Below are 22400 nucleotides of genomic sequence, written 5' to 3'. Positions count from 1 at the left end.
GTTGCCTCTGATTCAGAAAAGGCAGTGGGATCCGAGGGGAGGGCTGTGAGCAGAAAGAAGCAAAGGGCCGGGGGCTAGCCGGATAGGGAGAGAATGGTTTGTAGTAGGAAGAACATGATGCCAGGACCCAGGAGAGGTAGCCTGCTTTCTTACCGGAATGATACCCTGGTGTCTGGAGGCCACACTGGCTCCTGAAAAAGTCAAAGCAAAGGATGCCACCCCAGAGGTGTGTGGTCCTTGCCCCATCAAGTCTTTTTGGAACCCTAACTCAACTGGCCCTGTTTCTGTCTCCATTTATGGGAAATAGGTGGATGGCAACCCTCATCCCTGCTGCAGCTGGCCCCACTCAACAGCTGGGTTTCCGGCATTGTTGTGACTCCGCCTCTGAGTCGGGGTTGGGGGGGGTGCTCCTGCTGCTCCTGGGGGGAGGGCCACCGTCTTCCTGCCTTGGCAACCCAGGGGCTACCGCCTCTCTGTCACTGCCCCTGAACTTCAGACTCAGATATTTTTACCCCAAACAAAATTTTTTCCCAGTAAATGTGACAAAACTCTCAATTTTAGATGTCCTAGGATTATATCGGGGTCCTCAAAAACTAGGGTGACCATATCATTTTTGAGAATGAAGGGGCACTATTATTAGCATGCCAAGACAACAGGCGTAACCTCAGACAAACGGGATATATGTTCATTCTCTCAAAAACCAGCCCCTCTGAGCTTTGAGGTTTATGACCGTCTCTGTGGGGAAGCAAGTGTCTCATCAACTCATGGGGGCAATTTAAGGGGCTCCTCCTTGGGGTACCCACTTTGTCGAACTTCACTGTGAGTCCAGAAGCCTAGCGTGGTTCAGCCAGATGGCAGGTGAGTTCCTTACCTTCCTAGAACTCCCTCTCTTCCAGCGGATGAGAGGCCTTTGCTTTCCTGTTCTTGTCCAAGAGTCGATCTCTGCCTGGGGGCCTGTCACCCCCCATGGTCCCCTCTCCTTTCTCAGGAACTCTCTGGAACCACTGCTTCAGCTGCAGGGTGGCCCCGATTTCTGAATCCAGAATGCATCTGCGAGGTTTGTCTCTTCTCAGTGGGACACTCAGGCTAGGACATAACACTGCAGATGTTCACATTTCTGGGTGAGTTGGACGCTTGCAGAGATGACAGGATCTGATATTTACATCAGAAGTCTCCAGGCCCTCTTTCTGGGAAAGGCAAAGAAGACTAGGGGAGGAGAGTATAATCAAATTCTGCACATGAAACAAAACAGCAATTTCTAAAATGATGGACATGCCAATCAGCCAAGCACCTGCCCCCGAAACCATGCAGGTTTCTTTTAACATTTCTTCATAATTGAGCGAGTGCACGGGGGTGGGGGGGGGAGGTGCAGGGACCAGTGGTGGACTTGTAGATGTTTTTTAACAAGGAGAATACAAAGTCTACAAGCATTGTTTCCAGGGCTTAATGAAGGAAAAATTCAAAACAGAATTTCTGCTATGGTTTCAGCTGTCAAAATACCATGTAGTTATATGAGCAAGGACCTGAAGGGAACAGAAAAATGAAATATTCAGATTATAGGTGTGGCGGAGGGCGAGGATGGCTTTCTCTATTTCCTTTACTCCTATTACAGCAGCTGTAACATGGCGAATAATTCAATGGAATGGAACATTCTCCAACACTAGGCACTTCAAAAAGAAAAGAAGTCTGTTTACGCAGCAAGGGTAGGCCCAACAGCAGGTGCTCATGGCTCCTCCTGGGCCGTGGCTCAGCTGGGCTCGGAGCATCTCTCCCATACAAGCCAGAGCCGCAGGGCAGGACAGGGTCTCAAAGAGACATCCTGACAGTGTGACAGTGACGCTACCAGAGCCTCCCCAAGGTGTTACTCGAGGCAGAGGTATGTGCCCACCAGAGCCAGACCAGCGTCTCCGTGTCTCTCTCGAGGCCGGCCCACCGGAAGGAAGGACTGAACCCCTGTTGCTCTATTTCCTTGTGGCACCAGGCAGAGCCGTGACTGTCTTACGTTGAAGAAACATTTAATCAGTCAAAACCTTCTCTGGCTGAATCCCACTGAGCTTGACAAGTGTAACTCTTGACTCATGCTATGTCCTGGGTCAAACTGTAGTCACTCTCTGAACGCTGGCCTTGACTTTATTTGGGGGTGAAGATGAATAGCTGAAACCTCTGTGACCTTTTCCATGTAAACCTACCAAGAATTCTGTGGGCTGGGAGAGGCTCTCTGTACTTCCAGAGACATCTATGCTTTTAGGTCCTTTAAAAATATCGATAAGAAATGACAGCTGGGCCAGGTACTAAGTCAGCAATTGCATACCTGATCTCGTTTACTCTTGCCCAGGACACCCTGCCCTCCATCCTGCATCCACTCCAACCCCACCAATGCTGAGCTCTGGGGCAGGAAGCACAATAAATATCCCCACTACGCGGAGGAAGGTGGATGAAGAAGCCTGCCCAGGACTCACATTCAGGACTGGGCTCAAGGCCTGTGGACTCCAGAGCCTGCACTCGTCAGCAATATGCTTCTAGTGCCTCGAGTAAAATAAAAGACCTGCGGTCAATCATTGGAGTGTTTAGACTAAGATTTTCTTTTTTAGTTGTTTTTTTTTTAAAGATTTTATTTATTTATGTGACAGAGAGACAGCCAGCGAGAGAGGGAACACAGCAGGGGAGTGGGAGAGGAAGAAGCAGGCTCCCAGCAGAGGAGCCTGATGTGGGGCTTGATCCCAGGACTCCAGAATCACGCCCTGAGCCGAAGGCAGACGCTTCACGACTGTGCTACCCAGGCGCCCCTTAGTTGTTTATTTTAACCTCCAGAAACTCTAGATCCAGATGGGAAGGGACCAAGAGCTGATTTTTGTATGACTTTTTTCTTTAAAGAAGAAACTGTCACCTCTGAACCCTTGGAGCCATTCAGGTCTGAAAGAATGAGGTATTATGATTCGCCAGGTCAGCCCCTAGGCTCAGCCAGGGGACAGTGGGGGTGGGGGAGGGTCCCTTGTCAACACAAAGGAAATGTGTGAAAACTGTGCTGGGCAGCTGCGAGCCATGGCTGCTTGCATCTGTGGTTTAGGCCGGTCCCCGAATCTCCACGAACACACCCATTTGTTATTTCTCGGGGGAAGGAAAGTGATTATCTATCCCCACGCCTGGGACGGCTCACGCCAGAGAATCCGAGTCTATAAATAGAGCTGGTCACCTCCATCAGACAGCTAAGCCTCATCCAGCTGGACATATTCAATATGACAAGGCTAAAAAGGAAGCATGAGGAAAGCTGCCGCCAACCCTCTGGTTCGGAGTGTGAGTCAGCAGCCGTGACTAGGCATCTGCCTGGGCCCCCGGGCACCATCCTGCTGGGTTATTCTGCAGCAAGAACCTAGACGGTGGGGCCTCACGGAACCAGGATTACGGTCCACAAAGAAGTGTCTCTCCCGCAGCCCAGGTGGTTACCTTTAGTGCCATAATAATGATAGCTAACAGCACTGAGCATGTGCCGCAGGCCACACACTGCGCTCCAAGCTTTGCACGCGCCATCTTACCTAAAATTTACACCGGCCCTGTGAGGTAACTGCCATTACTGTTAGCATCCCCATTCCACAGATGAGAACACTAAGGCTTATTGAGGCTCGGCTGGTGACCCTGAGTTTGGCTCTCCATATCTGTTCTGTTCCCTTCCCTGCACTGCCATGTGTCCCCAAGACACTGGCCTCTGTGACTGTATCAGCGGGGCCTTTTTCCCATGGTTCCAGCTGAGTTGGGCCAATGGGAGGCAGTGGCTTGAGATGGGAAGTCAGGAGAAGACAAGGATGGGCTTTTCTCCACCCCCCTCCCCCACCTCCTGCTTTCCAAAACCAGTTTTGGCGGTGGCTGCTTTCCTCTCCCAGGGCCACAGCTCTGGTCCAGTGCCCCACCCCCCACCCCACCCCCCAGCTGCACTACAGCCCTTCCCAGGGTTCAGGGAAATCTGTTCCTTCCTCTTGTCCCTTCAGGCAGAAAGGTGACAATAGTTTCCCCTGTGGTTAGCCGCTGGGGGCCTTAGCAGACCTCATGGGTGACCCTAACCTTCCTACACCCCTGAAAATAATCCTTGTTAAACTCTCCATTAAATTCCTTGAGTGTGCCATCTTGTTCCTGCCAGGACCCTGGCTGAGGCAGAAACTGAATTTCTTGCTCAAGTTAGCACAACTAAATATGGTAAAGCTGGGATTAGGAATCTTGGCAGTCTGACTCCAAACGCACACTTCAAACCACTATCTCCTCTGGTTAAACACCAGATAAGGCCACCAATGACAGGGAAGGGAGTCCAGCTCCTGATTTCAGATCCTCGGTCCTTTCCCAGACACTGTCCCTTAGGCAAACATGGTTTGTCAGGACCATGTCCTGGACCCCATTTTTCTCCCCAGACTGTCAGAATCACCCCCGCATTCCCCCGAATGGTCAAGACCACTGTGAGAATGACCTGGCTGGAGCTTAGCAGGGGAAACCTTTCTCTCAACCAAGCCAAACCCACTCTCTCGAGTCACCAACAGGCAGCACAGTTCAGGGCCCTGTGGGATCGAGGTGAGGCTACCGCGCTCTGCCGGCCCCTCTGCTGTCCTCCCCTTCCGCACGCTGGGGAAGCCCAAATCACCAGCAGCACCTCAGTGGGTTCCCCTTCTCTCCCAGTCTTTGAACTCCTGCTTCCGCTGAAATGACTCACTTTCTGCCAACCCTCTCTGCCCATATCCCCTAATGTGTGCTGGGTCACATTAACACCAACGTGGAACTTAGACTTCTGCCTGATTTCACACTTTTTCACGGGGCCTGTGTATATTTAGTAGACTTTTCACTGAAGCAATGCAAACAACTTCAATCAAGCCTTAAACACCCTTCTCTTTCAAGCAACTTCAGACACTCTAGCGCCATGGATCTGTCACCAGCTGCTTCTCCCACACACACCCCAGCTGGCCACTGTCTTGCCCTCTTTTCTCTTCCCCTTCTCTGCCTGTCCAAGCAAAGTTGGCAGTTTAATTGTCTTCTCTTTTTTCTTCAACAATTTATTTATTTTTTAACTAACCTCTAGGCCCAATGGGGGCTCGAACTCATGACCCTGAGGTCAAGAGCTGCACGCTCTACCCACGGAGCCAGCCCGGAGCCCCTGTCTTCTTTCTTGCTTTGGCTCCTGCACCTTCTTCCACACAGAGCCGGTTTTCAATGCATTTGCTCTAACAAAACTCCCTCCATAAGAAAAATTCTGGGAGCAGCTGCCACGTTGGTAGTCATGCATCCAGGTAGGCAGCCGCATCTGTGGTACAATCGGGAGCCACTTTCCCTGCACGCACAGACCAGAATCTGGAGAAAGGTGTGCCCGATTTCACCGTGAGCAAAGAGAGTGAACTGTGATGGCGCGGGAAGGTGCAAAACACCAGGGAGGCCGGTAGAAAGCCGAGAGCCCAGGATTCAGCCCAGAGACCTTGTTGGGGCCGGTGTCTTCCACTAACTCGCCGCGGAATCAGGCCCGCTACGTCCTCTTTCTAAGGTTGCATTCCTGCCTGACTGGAGAAGCATCGCCTGCATCGGTGGTCCTCACAGAGGGGTCCTAAGACCAGCAGCGTCAGCACCACCTGGGAACTTGCTAGAAATGCAAGTTCCCAGGCCCCACCCAGACCTACTGGACCAGACAGTCGGAGGGTAGGACTCAGTCATCCGTGGTCTAAGCAGCCTTCCAGGCGGTTCTAGTGCACACTAAAGCTTAGGAACTGTTGTTCTCAAATATAGTGCTCAGGCTGTTCTCTCAGCCTCCTTGTATGGTGCCCTTCGGTGGCCATTTCTCCCCCAGCCCAGATAGTCCAGACCCCTCAGGCTCTCTTTACTCCCCTTCCCGGAAACATGGCAGTTTCGTAAGACATCTGCACGTGTTCTGCCCTCTGGGTCGAATGCCCTTCCCCCTCCCTCGGGTGACCTCACTGTATAGAGTAAGGGCCTCCTAATAGTCTTTACCCCAGAACACTATGGATTTCCTTTATAACATCAATTATCTTCTGTTATCATTTCATTTACATAGTTTTGGTGTTTCTTCCCGCCCCCCCCCAAAAACGTGAGTTCCTGAAGCAGGGACTATATCTTTCTTATTTGCCGTATCCCCGGAACTTAACAGTGCGTCTGCATGGCCAGAAGTGCCCAACAGAACTTTCTGCGATGATGGAAATGTTCTCTATCCACTCTGGCCAATACGGGGCCCTTAGACACACGGAGGCTACTTAAGCACTTGAATAAGGCTAGTATGACTGAGAAGCTGAATTTTAATTTTTAATTTCATTTTAATTCCTTTAGATTTCAACAGCCGGGTGCAGCTACTCCCTCCCACAGGGAGAAGCTCCAGGCTCTCAAAAAATAATAGTACACCAAACAGATGAATGAATCCCTTGTCAAAAGCACTGAGAATGTCATTAAAAATCTTGTCATTGATTTGTAAAAATACTTTCATGGACTTTGATTCATACGACTACCTTACCTGCTCAAAATTTGTGTTCTGTGCTATTTTAGGCAGAAACTATCTTCCTGGGGCGCCTGGGTGGCTCAGCCGTTAAGCGTCTGCCTTCAGCTCAGGTCACGATCCCAGGGTCCTGGGATCGAGTCCCGCATCGGGCTCCCTGCTTAGCAGGAAGCCTGCTTCTCCCTCTCCCACTTCCCTTGCTTGTGTTCCCTCTCTCGCTGTCTCTCTCTGTCAAATAAATAAATAAAATCTTTAAAAAAAAAAACCCGCCTTCTTTATTTCAATGAAATTATTTTCTAGTTATCACCAGCAATCTGGTAGAAACATTGTGGGGGGAGTGGGAGGAAAAAGGTAGAAAGAAGGCATGTTAAATTGGTCTTGAAGGTAAAATTGAGTCATTCCTTTCCTAAGAGTTTTGGGGTGAGGGACCAGAAGGAATGATCAACATCTCTTTCTACCTTTAATGGACACTTGCTTACAACCCTGGCAAGGCTGCCTAGGAACTCCAGAACTGCTGCGGGCAGAGGGAACGAGGTCCCCCTTTGGCAGAGGAGATAAGGTAAGGTGGGATGGAAAGAATACAGTCAAAAGTACTCGGATTACAACACATCTTAGAAAGTCACTTAACCTCTCTGAGCCGCACTTCCTGCTCTATAAAATGGAGATAATAGTGCCCCCCTCGAACGGCTAAATATGCACATTCTTGGTGTGCAGAATGCCTTCGGTCTCTTCTTTCATGGCCAAAAATGTAACAAGTCCCAAGAGAAATCTATCTGCTGGAAAGGTTGTTTTCTCTCTCTGAAATATTCCCACCCTCTGTACTTTCTGAACATAGTCAGCCTTCAACTAAACTTACCCTCACCTTGTTTTGCATGTGTCTTTATCTGTAAGACTCGGGTATCACTTTTACATTTTGGGGAATATTTATCATTATTTTGCTTAGTACCGGGTGGTTGGAAATACTGTAAAATCCCCTTTATCAGGTGTCTTGGAATATATCCACAGCCCAAAGTTCCTTTTCTTGAAAATAAAGGAGTGAAGCTAAAAATGAGATCCAGGGATGCTTTCAGCTCTAAAAGTGCTGTGTCCTCTGGGTACAGAGTTTCTCACAAGGAAGCGTGTGGCCTAAATGTGTCATCTTCATTATTAGAGATATCATAGTACTAAATGGGCTCTGATGTCCTGAAATATTCTTGTAATTTAGGAGCAGATCAGGGTTTCTTCCTTTACTTTGTACCCACAACCCTACTTTCCCTCTCACTGTCTTCATCTGGGCTCTCCCAAAAACAGAGCCTGAGACCAAGCCTTAAATAAAGCAGTTGGTTTGAAAACATGATCTCAGGTAATAGGAATACAAGGCAGAGGAGTGAAAAGTGAGAGAGGCCAGGGTTATCAAGGAGCGCTAACAGGTTGCCCATTGATCAGGTGACGAGAAGCCTCTCCCACCAGACCTCCAAAGAGCCCTGAAAATTGCAACTCCGAAAGAGCCCTGAAAATTGCAACTCCGAAAGACTGCATTTATCTGTCAACCCTCATCCCCACTGCCCAAAGGTGGCTCTACAGACGCCAACCCCCTCACGTGCATGAGTCGCACATACCTGCACATGGACCTGGTTCCCAAGGTGTGGTGCCAGGACACTCCAGCATCTGAGAAACGAGAAAGCCAAGCGCAAGGCTTGTCCCTGTCAAGTTGCATCCATGCAAAGCTGATTAAAGCCGGCACAGGCCCAGTGACCACAAAAGAGGCATGGGCAGGAAGATCTGGAGTATTGCACAGAAGGTGTCTGGATACAATCCATTCTCATGCTTGTTTGTGTCTCTCTTTAAATTCACTCTCTCTAAGACCCCTTCAAGCTGGCAGTCAGCCATGATCTCTGCAAAAATGGTGCTGCTCTTAGATCTTCCTCCTCCATTTCCCACATAGATTCTTCTCACCCCTGGCCAGCATCCTGGCTGGTCTCGGTTGCTTGCTTGGAGGGTGATCTTGAGTATGAGAATTTCAGCACAATACACAGATGAATCTCCTAAAACACTATCAAAGAGGCATGTCTGGCTTTCACAAGATTCCTTGTGTTGGTGATTGACCTGACCCAATCGTTTTCCTCATTTTCTTTTTTCAATGCTTCCAATGCAGTCTAAAAACACCAGCTGACTCAATTCTTACAATCACCGTAGCTCCCATAGTGCTTAAGGACCACAGTTCCCACACAACCCAATAGTCTGCCTTCTGCTTGCTCCCCAGCCCAGCCCACCACAGGTAAGAGTCTTAGTCATTGAGACTGGCCGGGTATCACCACTCCACCCGCCACCAGTAAGAGGGACTTATTATCTCTGTCCAGTAAGAGATCACACTCCAAAATTCCAATCCCAACTATTGCAGCCTGGGTTCCCTGAAAGCAGAGCCTGAGACAAAGGCTTGCATGCCGGTTGCAGTGAAATAGGAAAAGAAGAAAGAGAATACAAGGATGGGTTCTCAAGGCACACTGCAATGGACAACCCTGTGCTCCATCCTAAGAGACATTCTGAGGAGCCCTCGTGAATGAATCTGAGAACCAGCCACATGAGTAACAAATGGTGGGAGACTTCCCCATCAGTCTCCATCCCCGTTGGCTAAGGTCCACTGGATTAGCTCCCCTGTGTTTCCAGGCTGTCCATGTGTGAGTACAGGCCCCACAGCAACCCATACCATGACATCGGAGCAAACCGGGGTAGGAAATGAGGTACTGTCAGGCTGCACCCTCATGAACGGGGGAGGCCTGTGCAGAACTGATTGCTGCTGCAGGGGCTGACATAAAAGCGAGGATTTGCAGTGACACGAGGAGGGTCTGATACAGTCCCTCCAAGATGGCCTTAGGTTCCCATTTGTCCAGGAGCATCTCCGTTTTGCCGTGATGATTGCTCATCGTAATTATTAATAGTGTCCCCTATTGCTCTTAATGTGTCCCAGTTCAAATCACAAAAATATGGTCACTTTGCTCTTTCTCTCTCTCTCTCTCTCTCTCTCTCTCTCTCTCTCTCTCTCTCACACACACACACACACACACACACACACACACACACACACACACACTTTGAGAGGCACACACACACAAATTCCCACCAGAATTATATTTTCAGGGGCACCTGCGTGGCTCAGTCGTTAAGCGTCTGCCTTCGGCTCAGGGCGTGATCCCAGCGTTGTGGGATCGAGCCCCACATCAGGCTCTTCCGCTGGGAGCCTGCTTCTTCCTCTCCCACTCCCCCTGCTTGTGTTCCCTCTCTCGCTGGCTGTCTCTGTCAAATAAATAAATAAAATCTTAAAAAAAAAAGAATTATATTTTCATAGTTGTTTTTTGTTCTTCATTGTTGTTTTTTCATATTTTTCTACTGCCCTCTGAAGCAATGTCTCTGGATAGAATGCACTTTGTCTTTATTGGGGCAAATGAAGAAGGGACCCAAAGAAACCACTTTCTATTAATTCTTTAGCCGAGGAACAGATCCTATGTCACACCGACTTTTTTTTAAAGATTTTTTATTTATTCGTTTGAGAGAGAGAGAGAGAACACAAGCAGGGGGAGAGGCAGAGGGAGAGGGAGAAGCAGACTCCCCGCTGAGCAGGGAACCCAATGTGGCCCTCGATCCCAGGACCTGGAGATCATGACCTGAGCTGAAGGCAAACGCTCAACCATCTGAGCCACCCAAGCACCCCCATTTTATTTTAATATACTTAATTTAATGAAGTAGTGCATTGCACAAGTGCAATCTGAACAGTAATTCTCTTTTGGGTTGGAAAAATCACGTTAAGCAATGCTGAGTACCATAAACATAGGCAAAAGCCTTGTGGATCTAGAAACCAAGAGTATATGAACATAGCACACTCTCAATTTTTACAATATGGCAGCTGTTTACAATGGGACAGACTTTCTCATGACATTACATAAGTCTCATGTCACAAATACTCTTTTTGTTTTTCAGAACGAACATAAGTATTTGTAAGCTATAAATTTTTTTTTAAGATTTTATTTATTTATTTATTTATTTGACAGAGAGAGACAGCCAGCAAGAGAGGGAACACAAGCAGGGAGAGTGGGAGAGGAAGAAGCAGGCTCTTAGCAGAGGAGCCTGATGTGGGGTTCGATCCCAGAATGCTGGGATCACGCCCTGAACCGAAGGCAGACGCTTAACGACTGCGCCACCCAGGTGCCCCAGTATAAAATTATTTTAGATCACTGTGATAAATTTGAATTTACTACTTAAAAATTGCATACTATTTCTCCAATAAATGATAGATGGTAACTCCAAACAATTTTGAATAACTGGATTGCCTATTGAACACTACCTATTGAAGCAAGGTGTTTATATGTCCACAGGTATTCATTCAACAATTTCTGGATATAATTCAATATGTAGTCTTCTTCTCTCTGGGCTCCTCACCTTGGAGCCCTAGGGAGAGGGATTATGGGCCTTGTATAGACTGAATGTTTGAACGTCTGCCCGAAAATGCATTGTTGAATGTCTTACTCCCAGTGTAACGGTACTAGGAAGTAGGGCCTTAAGGAAGTAATTGGGTTTTGATTAGGTCATTAGGGGTGGAGCTCCCATGATGGGATTAGTCCCCCTATAAGAAGACAAGGAGACCCTAAAGCTCTCTCTATCATGAAAGGATACAGCAAGAAGGCAACTGTTTGTGAGCCAGAAAGAGGGTTCTCACCAGAACCCACCATGCTGGCATCGGCACCTTGGACTTTGCAGCCTCCAGAATTGTGAGAAATAAATGCTGAGGCTTAAGCCACCGGTCTAGGGTATTTTGTAACAGCAGCCCCAACTGACAGGCACTACCCCAAAGCCAATGTTCACTGTGGGCTGATACAATAGAAATTGAATCCTTTAAAAATTAAGGAAAAATTATGGCTTAAGTGCTATATAGTTTCCACAACATGAAAAAATAATCAACACAATTGTTATTAGAGGTCTTGTTTTATATGTTTTATATGTCAAGGATAATTATTTGCTACAAGTGAGATTTCTGTCATCAGGAGAGTCACTGGTGACCTAGGGTGCCTACCTCATTGAGTTTTGGTCTGAATTCAGTGAGTTTTCCCTTGTAAAGCATTGAGCACAACGTTCGCCCCACAGCAACAGCTCAATAAATGGTCATGATTTTATTATCACTAAATAGAAATGTGAATTGCACTAACATTTTTGGGTTCACATTTTATTTACATAGCATAAAACTCAACTATTCAATAACTCCTCATAACTGAATTTTAAAAAGACCCTCGTTGTTTAGAATAGAAAATAAATAAGACCTTAATTCATTTATTTGCAAAAACTTTTCCCAGCTGTTTTTGATTGACTCCTGGCCTTGAGCGTGAACAGAAATGTGTCCCAAAGAGCATCGTCTTCCTGGTGAAGATTCAGTCCAAGTTTGCCAAGACTTGTGCCGTTCAACTTTAATCTAGTGATACCTAATGAACAAGAATCCACTTTCACAACCAAAGAAAATATTATTAGAGTAAAGCTCATGGGGCCTTACTGTGTGCCTTATTTAATTTCATATCCTACTCTGTGCAAGAAATTTGGAGGGTATGGGCTAGTGGAGACATTTATAAAGGTCTTGGTCAAATGGACCGCCAGCCTCCATTAACTGTTTTTAAAGACACCTAAAATTTTAGGAAGACGTGGAGGGGGAATGTGAAAAGCTGTGATTTCTCTTTGTAACAATGACAGAGAAAAGAAAACATAATGGACATAACAGTGAACATTTAACCTTAGCCAAGTGAAATCAAATATAGAAAGTATGTGTGTGCTATAATGAATGACAAAAAAAATAATTAAACTCAAATTGAACTGAACAATTCAGGTCACTTTAATCAATTTAGGTCATTACAGCAAGTGTATTCTTCCCCATTATTTCTCACACCTAGTATCTACACTCATGGTAATTCAGTCTTACTGTCTAATTATAAAAGCTCACAACCTTTGCTTTGGTAGCAAAGGCAAAGAGAGGAAGGTCTTCTCCAACCCCTCAGAGCGCAGGGACGTGACATTAGCCCATATGCATTGTGTTTACAGAGATGTCAATCCTGGTTTCACCTACATCATACAGAAGTGTCTGGAGGTAACTGGGCAGTCACCGACAATCAAATGCCGAATAAATCTGAGGAAAAGACAGCTTATTTATTCAAATACAACCCTGGGATTTTCACAAGCTCTTTCCCTTCCCTTTATTCCTTTCTTTTCTTTAAGTAGGCTCCACTCGGGGCTTGAACTCCCCACCCTGTGATCAAGACCTGAGCTGAGATCAAGAGTCGGACGCTTAGCCAACTGAGCCACCCAGGTGGCCCCCTCTTTCTTTCTTTCAAACAGCCATGTAAAGTTGTAGCTATAGGGAGGTAACAAGATAGCATGTAAATTATAATCCTGCTTTTGTGTACAAATACAAGTATGTATACAGAACATACCATAAGTACACAGAGAAAAAGATGAGAAATGTATAGCCCAAAGTGTTCACCATGGTTGTCTCTGGGGAGTGGGACTGAAGCGATCATTATTTTCTTCTCGGGCTTTCCTGCATTTCCTCAAGCCTACATTGTTAATGCCCTGAGCCCTCCAGAATCCGGCCTTGGGTTGACATGGTAACCATGGAAAACTTGCTTTATTTTTCTTTTTTTTTTTTTTAAAGATTTTATTTATTTATTCGACAGAGAGAGACAGCCAGCGAGAGAGGGAACACAAGCAGGGGGAGTGGGAGAGGAAGAAGCAGGCTCCCAGCGGAGGAGCCTGATGTGGGGCTCGATCCCGTAATGCCGGGATCACGCCCTGAGCCGAAGGCAGACGATTAACCGCTGTGCCACCCAGGCGCCCCCTTGCTTTATTTTTCATACACTAAAGAAGATTAACCACTTGATGGTCACCCCTCACAACTGTCAAAAGTTCACAGAGGCCGCTGGGCACGGGGAGAGGGAGCCTGCTTCCCTCCATGACTGCACCCAAACCCCACGTGTCCTCACACAGACCAGCCTTGAAAGAAGCCTCCTGGGTTTGTTTTCAAGAAAAACAAGATCTGGGGGAGTGGGGTGGGGTAGGTGGGAAAATTGGAGGATGGTGGTCAAAAGGTACGAACTTCCAGTTGTAAGATAAATAAGTACTAGGGACGTAGTGTACCGCACGATGGCTGTAGTTACCACTGTTGTGTGATGTACTTGAATGTTGCTAAGGGAAGATCCTAAAAGTCCTCATCACGAGGAAAAAACATTTTTTGTAACTATGTGAGGGGACAGCTGTTAACTGAACTTACTGTGGTAATCACGTCCCAACACCTGCATTATTCCGTATATATCTTAGACTCCGACAGGGTTGTATGTCAACTCTATCTCAATAAAACTGAAAAAAATTAGAAAGTAATTCCGTAGGCATAAAATGCATAAAGTTGGTGCTTATGAATAATAATAACAACACACACACACCAAGATCCAGAGCTTTCGTTCTCATGTCAATAAATAAGAAACTCTTACTAGTCTTCTCGAAGCAAGAGAACCAATCAGATCCTAGATCGTAATTCATACTAGGGCTCAACCAGAGTAATATAATCACTTAAAGGTATTTGGAGGGTTTTCCCAAATGTTTCATTTAAGTTTTATTAAATTGAAAGTTATTTCTTTGGAACTTCCTATTAAAAGTTACAGAGAATGACCACGTACTTACACACACTACGTAGAAAGTTAAAGTTACCCACATTTTTGGCAGCAGTGTAAGTGAATTTCTTTCAGGCTGGCTGTGCTGGGGTAACATAGGGTCAGTCCTCCAGAAGCCGGGACGCTAGACTCCATGATATCTGGAGAGCCTCAAAAGTGCCATGACCACAGTCAGCTTTACCCAGTCTCTTCCCTCATCTCCACATCTGATTAACCCCCGAGTCCTTCTGCTCCCGTCCCGAACGCCTCTGGGAGCCACCCTCCCCCTCCGTTCACTCCTGCAGCCTTGGTGCAGGTCCCAGCCACCTCTCACCTGCATTGCTGCACCAGCCCCTGACGGGTGTCCCTGACTCTTCTTTAACCTTGCCAATCCAGTCTTCCCGTGAACTCAGCCCTGATCGCACCACTTCCCAGCATAAGATCTTTCCATGCCTCTAAATGTCCTCAAACTAAAGTCCTAATTCCTTGATATAACCAAGCAGACTCTTAGGAGCACCTCGTATTTTGCACTGCGTGTGTCCCCCCAACCCCCACCCTCACATCCCTAGTAGACCCAGCACTCCAGCATACTTAACTCCTTGATCTCTCGCTGCTGGCTTCTGCACATGAGGCTTCCCTGGCTGGAGGACCCATCCCGTTCCCCTCTTTACCTCACTAACCCTGACTCACCCCTCTGGCTTCAGGTTGATGCTTCCGGCTCTAGAGAAACAACCCCAATCTTGGCAGGGTTAGATGCCCCTTTTCTGGATCCCATCCTGCTCCTGTATAAAATGGCCCGTTTACTCCTCCCTCACTAGTTCATTAGCTCTTTCTGGTCATGGACTGCTCACCTTGCTTCCCCAGCTCTTAAGACACTGCCAGACACATAAAAGACATTCAATAAATACTGATTAAGTAAGAAGCAATAACATCACAGTGCTCTTGGCCTGCCAAGGATAGAATCTCTAAACATCCTCTGTCCCCTTGACACAGGCCTTTGGGATTTGATCCATCCAATTATAGAACCATTTCAGGTTTCTTCTCCTTTCCCTCATCTCTTACACAAAGAAGGAAATGAGGGAAACTGATCATTGGAGATTTTGTACCAAAATTCCTGGTTGGAAGATAAAAGGCTTGAATTATCTGGTATCCAAACATCTTTCTGTTTTTGGAAGACTGGACTTATACTTTCCTACACGTAGATTTTGGTCCGTTTGATCATGAAGACATCTGCAACTATGCAAACTCCACGGCTATGCTGTGAGGCATAAAACTGGAGAAGTGTCTCAAATGCTTTTGGTCCCCCTCCTTTATTTCACTGTGAATTAGGAAGAAAATACGGAGCTGCACGGAGATGCACGGTAGACTCTTAAGCCCCAGGGTCCTAACCTGCTACCAGGTTCAGTCTTTGAAGACCAGAGCAAATGACCTCTCCACCTCAAGGGTAATAAAAGACCCAAGCGAGCACTCCATTAGCCTTCCATTCTGCTTGCACCCTGTTCCCACACCTAGAAATTTTGAGAAGAAAAAAAAAGGACTTTTCTCCCTGTACTTAATTCTTCTGTTTCTACTCCTTCTCAGTTCCTTCATCCTCATCCCAAAAAAGGTTCCCCCTCTCAACAAAATCAGTCTTGAACTTCGGATCTGGAGGCGGCAGTCTTAGGGTGAACATGTATACTGCTGTTATAAATTATTAGTGGTTATTATTTGTATTATTGCTCCTGTTGCTTTTTGAGGAGGGAAAGTAAGATCTTTGCTTTAATAAATGGAAGATTTGAGAGGATTTTTTTTTTAACCCCAATTTTGTTTTGTGTTTTTAAGCATACTAGAACAAAGGAGCAGAGGATTTGTGTCTTTGTACTTTTGCTGCTGTTTCCTGGAGGAAATTTCTTTCTTCTTTCTTCCTCCCTTCTTTCCTTTCCTTTATCCTATACACACATAGTAGAAATTAAAGCTAATTAATAGGGATTTAGATGTATCAATTACCCAAATAGGGTATGCTCACTGTACAAATGCTAACAGTGGCTTACAAAATAAACGCTGACTATTCTTGCCGCATGTGAGCAACAGAATTATGTTTCCAGCTCTGCTGACTGCCAAAATTGATCATTAGCAGAGCAAACAGACCCCAGAAAGGTCTGCATTTTATGGGGGATGCTAAACATACAAATAAAGGACTTTTACGAGGTCAACACTATTATTTTGTTTTCAAATGATTTCCTGTTCCACGAGATTTATATTCAGTTATTCAACTCTGTGTAATTAAGAAAGATATTTAACTGAGCTTAAGCTTACTTAAAGCAACCAAGCTCCTTTTGTCTCCTTATTGATCTCGGGCTTCAATTCCCTCCCCCTCGTGTCCATTCTACCTGGTGTAGAAGATTTTTCTTTGAGGGAGAGGATGAAAACAAATTTAGATTTAGGACCCATTCCCCCACCAATGGTCTACCTCATTTGCTTTTTTCTCCTTGCTTCTCTTTTCCATTTTTCCAAGCATCAGTCCACTCAGAACGTTGGCCTCCTCTAGCATATGCCAGTGTAATGTGCCATGTTTACATCTGCCTTGCATCAAGATTTTTCTTCCATCTTCTTCTACCCACACTTCTTCCCTTGCAACCATACCTTCACATACCCTAAAAAGTAGAGATTTCTTTTTCAACAGATTTCCCTGTAGTCCTAGCAAAGCATATCTTGCCAAAAGGCCACACAGCTAAAAACTTGTGCCAGGCAATATACCTTACTCCCAAAAGCTGCTTTTTGGCAGCTGATAGAAACACTGATTATTCATATCCACAGAAATCACGATGCCTATGGATGATTTGAGGCTTTTTTTCCCAAGATGTGGATATGATTCAAATAAGGGGTTTCATCAACTGGACTTCCACATGAAGGAGATATCTGGAGGAACATGGAAGAAAGAAGCACCAGGCATTCAGAATGTTCTATGTTACTCGGCATTATTTTCTGATATCTCTGTAACGTTTGACTTTTAAGCCTTAGCCTTTAAAAAAAATAACGAAATAAAGAATAAGCTTTGATTGACCATGCTAAAACTACTTTAAACATGTTCTAAAACGGTGCTTTAAAATTTTCCCCACAACACTGTTACCTATGTGAGATGCAGGTACTTTAAGAAATGTTTCTGGAAGACTGTATCTGAGGCAGTTTATGAGCTGAAGCCAAGGCTAAGGCATTGCTAAGGGAATCTGTTTCCCTGGGATACTAATTAACTCCAAATACTGCATATAAATTAAGCCAGCAGCTACAGAAAGAAGCAGCTTACAGGAGAGGAAAATCTGAAGTACTATCTCCTGATTAGAGAAAAAGGCATCAGGGACACAAGAGGAACCCTTTTCTCTCCGACCCAGCATTCTGTTTTCTTTCTAGAAGCTTCTATCCTTTTCTCTTTCCTTTTGTTTTCCTTTCTCCACAATGGCAGGTGTGATTTATTGGATAGCTGACTAGGGAAAAGGCTTCTTCCCCAAGGGACCTGTTCTCCCTTGTCTCTTTAATAAGAAAGCTCTTCTCTAGATCGATGCCCTCCGGGCTCTGTTCTCTAACTCCTGGGCACAAGAATCCCAAACTCCTCCCCTGGAGATTCTGACTCAATGGGTCTGGGGCAGGGTCTTGGAATGTGTGTGTGGCACAAGCATGATTCTTAGGAGCCAGAGTTTGGGAAACCCTGCCTCCTCCTCTGAGAATAAGACACAGTTCCTGACCCCCAGCTGGGACACGTGCAGGTCTGAGAGGATAAATACGGTTCAAAAGGGAAAGTGTTAGCAACTGAAGCTTCAGCTAACAGCACCCCTTGCCAGATAGCTCTCCTTGTTTCGCTGCTAAATGGTTTTAGCTTAGTTGTTAGAATCAAGAGTTGCCTTTTTATTTTTAATGTGCAAATATAAGCAGATAAATCACTTATTTTAGGTAATCCTACCGGTGCCTGACTTACCTTTTATCTGGACAGTATAACCAGTAGCCAGAACCTTCTCTGGTGCCAGCACCCCTAATCTCGGGTTTTGTTTAGAACATGACAACCTTTTCTGATCCTCTGAATAACTTCAGCCAACCACTGAAAATCACTGTTCTACAACCACTGGCAGGGAAGAAAACAGCCAAAATAAACACATCCACAGAACCTTCCCCCAACCCAGTGTTGAAATAGGTTTGTATGGAAATCTGCTGGGGTCTAAGTCATCTCTTTCTCTTTTAACAGTCACCTGTCCCAAAAAGGGCAGAGACATTTCTGCTGAGGCCTAAATGCACATACGTCATCCCCATAGCCTTCTGGAATACGTGAAAATATGTGTCCATTATTTGTGACTTTGTTACTCCATAGTTTGAAAGTTTAACCTCTTAGGCGTGATCTAGTTAAAACTACACACTATGAGTAGCCCGAAGCATTAAGAGGCATTAATAGCCATTAGCATCACCCATGTGTTGCTGGATGAAATGGCTTAGTGTGTGTTTGCTATAAATAGCTTGTCAAGAATACAGAAACAGTAACACCACGTCCTGCCCACCTCCCCCTAACCTTAGGAACACTCACGGCCAGGGGCTGCTCTGCAAAAAGGCAAACATGCCCTATGCAACAGCAGGATGTCTCTGCTTGTGAAATTACAAATTACTTCTGAGCGTCATGGTTCTCAATTTTATTTTTAAAACATGACCTTGAGCTTATTTATCAATTGTTAACTTCTATTTGACTGTATAGAGCCTCTCATTTCTCTTGACCAATTTCACAATTTGCTTACATCTCCTGGCAAAAAAAAAAAAATTTTTTTTGATGAAAACATCCTTGTAAGCCAGCTATCACTCAAGAACGGATTCTAGAAAGGTTTCTAGAGGTAATACTTAAATTTATGTGGTTGTGAAGGAAATCGTGAGGTGGGAGAGGAAAAGCACTTGTGTACAAGGGAAGTTAGTAAGGCATCGTTCGTTTAACAAAGACAGAAATTCCTGTGAAATGGTCCTTGGCCAATCAACTACAGTTGTACCCCTGAACACAGGGGTTCAGGGTGTCAAACCCCCTGCACAGTTGAAAACCCACATATAACGTTTGACTCCCCCAAAATTCTACTAACAGCCAATGAACATATATTTCATATATAATATGTTTTATATACTGCGTTCTTACAATCAGTCGGCTAGAGAAAACAAAATGTTAAGCAACTCAGAAGGAAGAGAAAACACGTTTACAGGACTGTACTGACTTGAAACAAATCCACGTATGAGTGGATCTGTGCAGCACAGCCCCATGTTGTTCAAAGGTCTCCTGTATTTCCTTAGAATCTTGGTTTTAAAGAAGGACTCTGAAATGTCGCTGCTTCCTGCAAACTATGTGGAAGGGCACTGAATTGATGATACGGATACACTGTTTTGAGTCCAAGTGGGTTCTTGTCCTGATTGTTCCTGGGTATGATTTTAGATAATCATTTCCCCTCTCTGCTTCAGTTCTGTCTTCAGTCAAACGGGAGAACAAAAACATATGTCCTACCCCCTACGGCAGCTCTGAGGAATAACTGTGCAGCTCGCCTCAAATACAGCACAGCAGGATCCAATAAATGTGAACAGGTTCTCCACGTTGCCAAGCACTAAGGACACTGTCACCAGTAACCTTTATTCTTCCATGCAAATGAGTCAAGGCTTTACCTAAAAATTCAACTCAAATACCCAGATTCAAAAGCTAGGGCAAGGAATTGTATTCCAAAAGAAATGAGAAATGATCTAGCATCGGCCAACATCCCCAGAAGGGGATGCCCTGAGAGAGGCTGGGACTCTGGCTACGAAGCCTGCACCTACCACAGACTGTCTATTTTCTAATAAAGGCAAATAAGAACCAATGGTGGCCCCATCATTCCATGACCAAGACCCCAGCAGGAGCACAGCAATGTTCCGAATAATTCACATTAGTGAATGGCGGACAGAAATGCTCGGAGAGCTTACCTACCTCACTTTCTTCTAGATTTCTTCCTCATTTCTTCTTGCAAAGTCAAATGATACACAAAAAGGACACCTCTTAGTGATAACCATGTAAGCGTCTATTGATACGTCTGTCAGACTCAATCACACTAAGAAAGCAAATATACATAAAGACTGAGTGTCCATTCAATGCGTTATTTCTGGTGCATTTTTTTTCCTGCCAAGAATGAGGATAAGAAGATGCAAAATAATAAAACTGGGAGACTGGAGTATAGAATGCAAGATAGATACAAATCTACACGTAATCCTAATGCGCCGAGAGATCTTCTTGACAAAGGAGATTTCATTCCAGCTTGCTGCTAGTTTTGACGCAAATGTAGGACGTACCGCGGCCCAGAAGCCTAGAGCCTCAAGTGAGCCGAACGCAGTCATCATGAGCTAGTCTCCGTTAAGATTTCAAGGTCAGAGTCAACGTGCTTTGGCTGCAATAATCGTTATGCTTAGTGCAGGTAAACCACGGAACAGGCCCTTTGGAAAAATACAAAATATTTACCCAGCAACTCCTAGTGAACAGCACATGCGCTGCACACTGAGGAGCGGTCGCCTGTGGTTGTGGAAAACTCACTACCGAAGAAAAACAAACACGGCCTATTACAGCAAGGCTACGGCGTGCCTCTTCTGCTCGGTGCGAGAGAAATCCACTGCCCAGCAGACGATGAGCCCGACGGCCTGACGGCAGTGATGCAGCAGGATGCTCGTCGTCTTTTTGCCCCAAAATAAACAATGAAGTAATCACACAGGTGAATATCCCAGTATAACTCCCGTCGGATTCAAAACTCATCTTCAGAGCTGTCGGCTAAGAGCATGACTCGATCTTGCATGCTGTTGAATTCTCTCTGCTGGAGAATGAAAAACAGAAGAGCGTTAAACCCTTTCTGCTGCAGAGCAAAACTGAGAACCAGGCCCCTTTAAAAGGCGCCCCAACACACGCAGCCGAAGCCCAGGCAGCCGCTGCAGCTGCTAGTCCAAACCCCGGGGCGTGTCAGTACCATTCCTGCCTCATTAAGCCCCATGTGCTTTATTAAGTAAATTGGGAAAGCGAAGCATGTTCTGAAACGGGTGAGGTTTTGCTGTTGTGGGCACCATACCTTTCTTTTATGCCTTTTGAAGCCGTTTCTCCTTCGGCGATTCATAACCTTAATGCTGTAGAGTGCTCCCAAGATGAACAAGGCGCCCGCTATCCCGACCCCTACGGGAACCAGCATCCCAGACATGTAGCCAGCCTGCGCGGAAAAGGAGCCCATTAGGATGCTAAAGAGACCACTGCCCTGGGTTTCTCATTTTTGCCCGATGGCAGCAGGTTGTTAAACACCTGGAATTCTCCTACTTGCTTTGTCATAAACTAGCACCTAGAACAGAGGTACATTTTAGGGAGAAGGCAAGAGAGAGAAAGGTATGACTATTTTTGGAAAGCTCAAGTATTTAGAAGAAGTACTGAAATAAATCACCCAGACTTCGTGGCACCTCCAGCCACTTGCTTATGCACATTTGTCAACATCAGGTTTTGGTGGCAGAAATATAACTTGTATTAAAGATGGATGAAGTAAGCTTCTGAGAATGCCAGAACTATTAAAACGCTATAAATCGGAAATACCAGCCTGAGGCAAGCTCCAAGGGGGCTGAGGGGGAGGGCCTTGACATTGGCGGTCTGCTGTCTCACAATCTCAGTTGCATTACAGTAAAAAAGGGAAGAGGAAGGATGCTAGATACTGGGGCACAGACAGAAAAGACATAAAGTGGGATTTATATGAAAGGAAAAAATCTGCCCAGTGGACAAGACCAAAGTTGGGGCTGGGGAGGGAATTCTGAGCATCCCCAGAGAAGTGGCAGAGTAGGGTGCAAAGATCACTGTGAACAACAGTGGCAGCTCAGAAAGAACCTGGAGGTATCTGGTATCTGGTGTGTCTCCAACGTCCCCAAGGTGTCACTATGGATACATTGGTTCCAAGTGAGAAGCATGATGTCCACACATCCCTGGGCTCGGGTAAGTAGCTCCGGATCTTCCCAAGCTCAGGGTAAGGCCATCATACTAAAGGTGCTCCCTGCATCTTGGCCAATATGACACCTCAGGGCTAAGAGCATTATGGACTTACCTGGAGCCCTTTCACAGAAGAGCATGACACTGGTTTGCCTTTGAAGAAGGCCCCTTCTAGAAGCCTACCCAGACAAAATACATCAAAAATTAAAATTTTTAGACTTTAGATAGGCATTATTTGGGGGTGGGGGGGAACCCATGAGTCTGTTCATTTATTTGACTATTTCTAAAATTTCTAATATAGCACAAACTATTTCTAGTA

The 22400-nt window shown here is 45.7% G+C and overlaps 1 protein-coding gene across 2 annotated transcripts in view; it reads right to left on the bottom strand.

Annotated features, from left to right (window-relative positions):
* Positions 1-10006: 10006 nt before the first annotated feature.
* ARMH4 (armadillo like helical domain containing 4) overlaps positions 10007-22400 on the bottom strand; it is a 157578-nt gene continuing 145184 nt past the window's right edge. For both annotated transcript variants that reach the window (XM_045810473.2, XM_045810472.2), the window contains exons 7-8: positions 21192-21326; positions 10007-20942 (exon numbers count right to left, since the gene is read on the bottom strand). In XM_045810473.2, coding sequence (XP_045666429.2) covers positions 20874-20942; positions 21192-21326 — 204 coding nt within the window. In that variant the 3' untranslated portion in view covers positions 10007-20873. The remainder of the gene's footprint in view (positions 20943-21191; positions 21327-22400) is intronic.

The sequence above is a fragment of the Ursus americanus genome, chromosome 26 (genome assembly GCF_024610735.1).
Source record: "Ursus americanus isolate L20-20 chromosome 26, mUrsAme1.1.p, whole genome shotgun sequence".
Taxonomy (NCBI): Eukaryota; Metazoa; Chordata; class Mammalia; order Carnivora; family Ursidae; genus Ursus; species Ursus americanus.
Note: the sequence above shows the minus strand (reverse complement) of the source record. Positions and strands in the feature narration are given on the sequence as shown.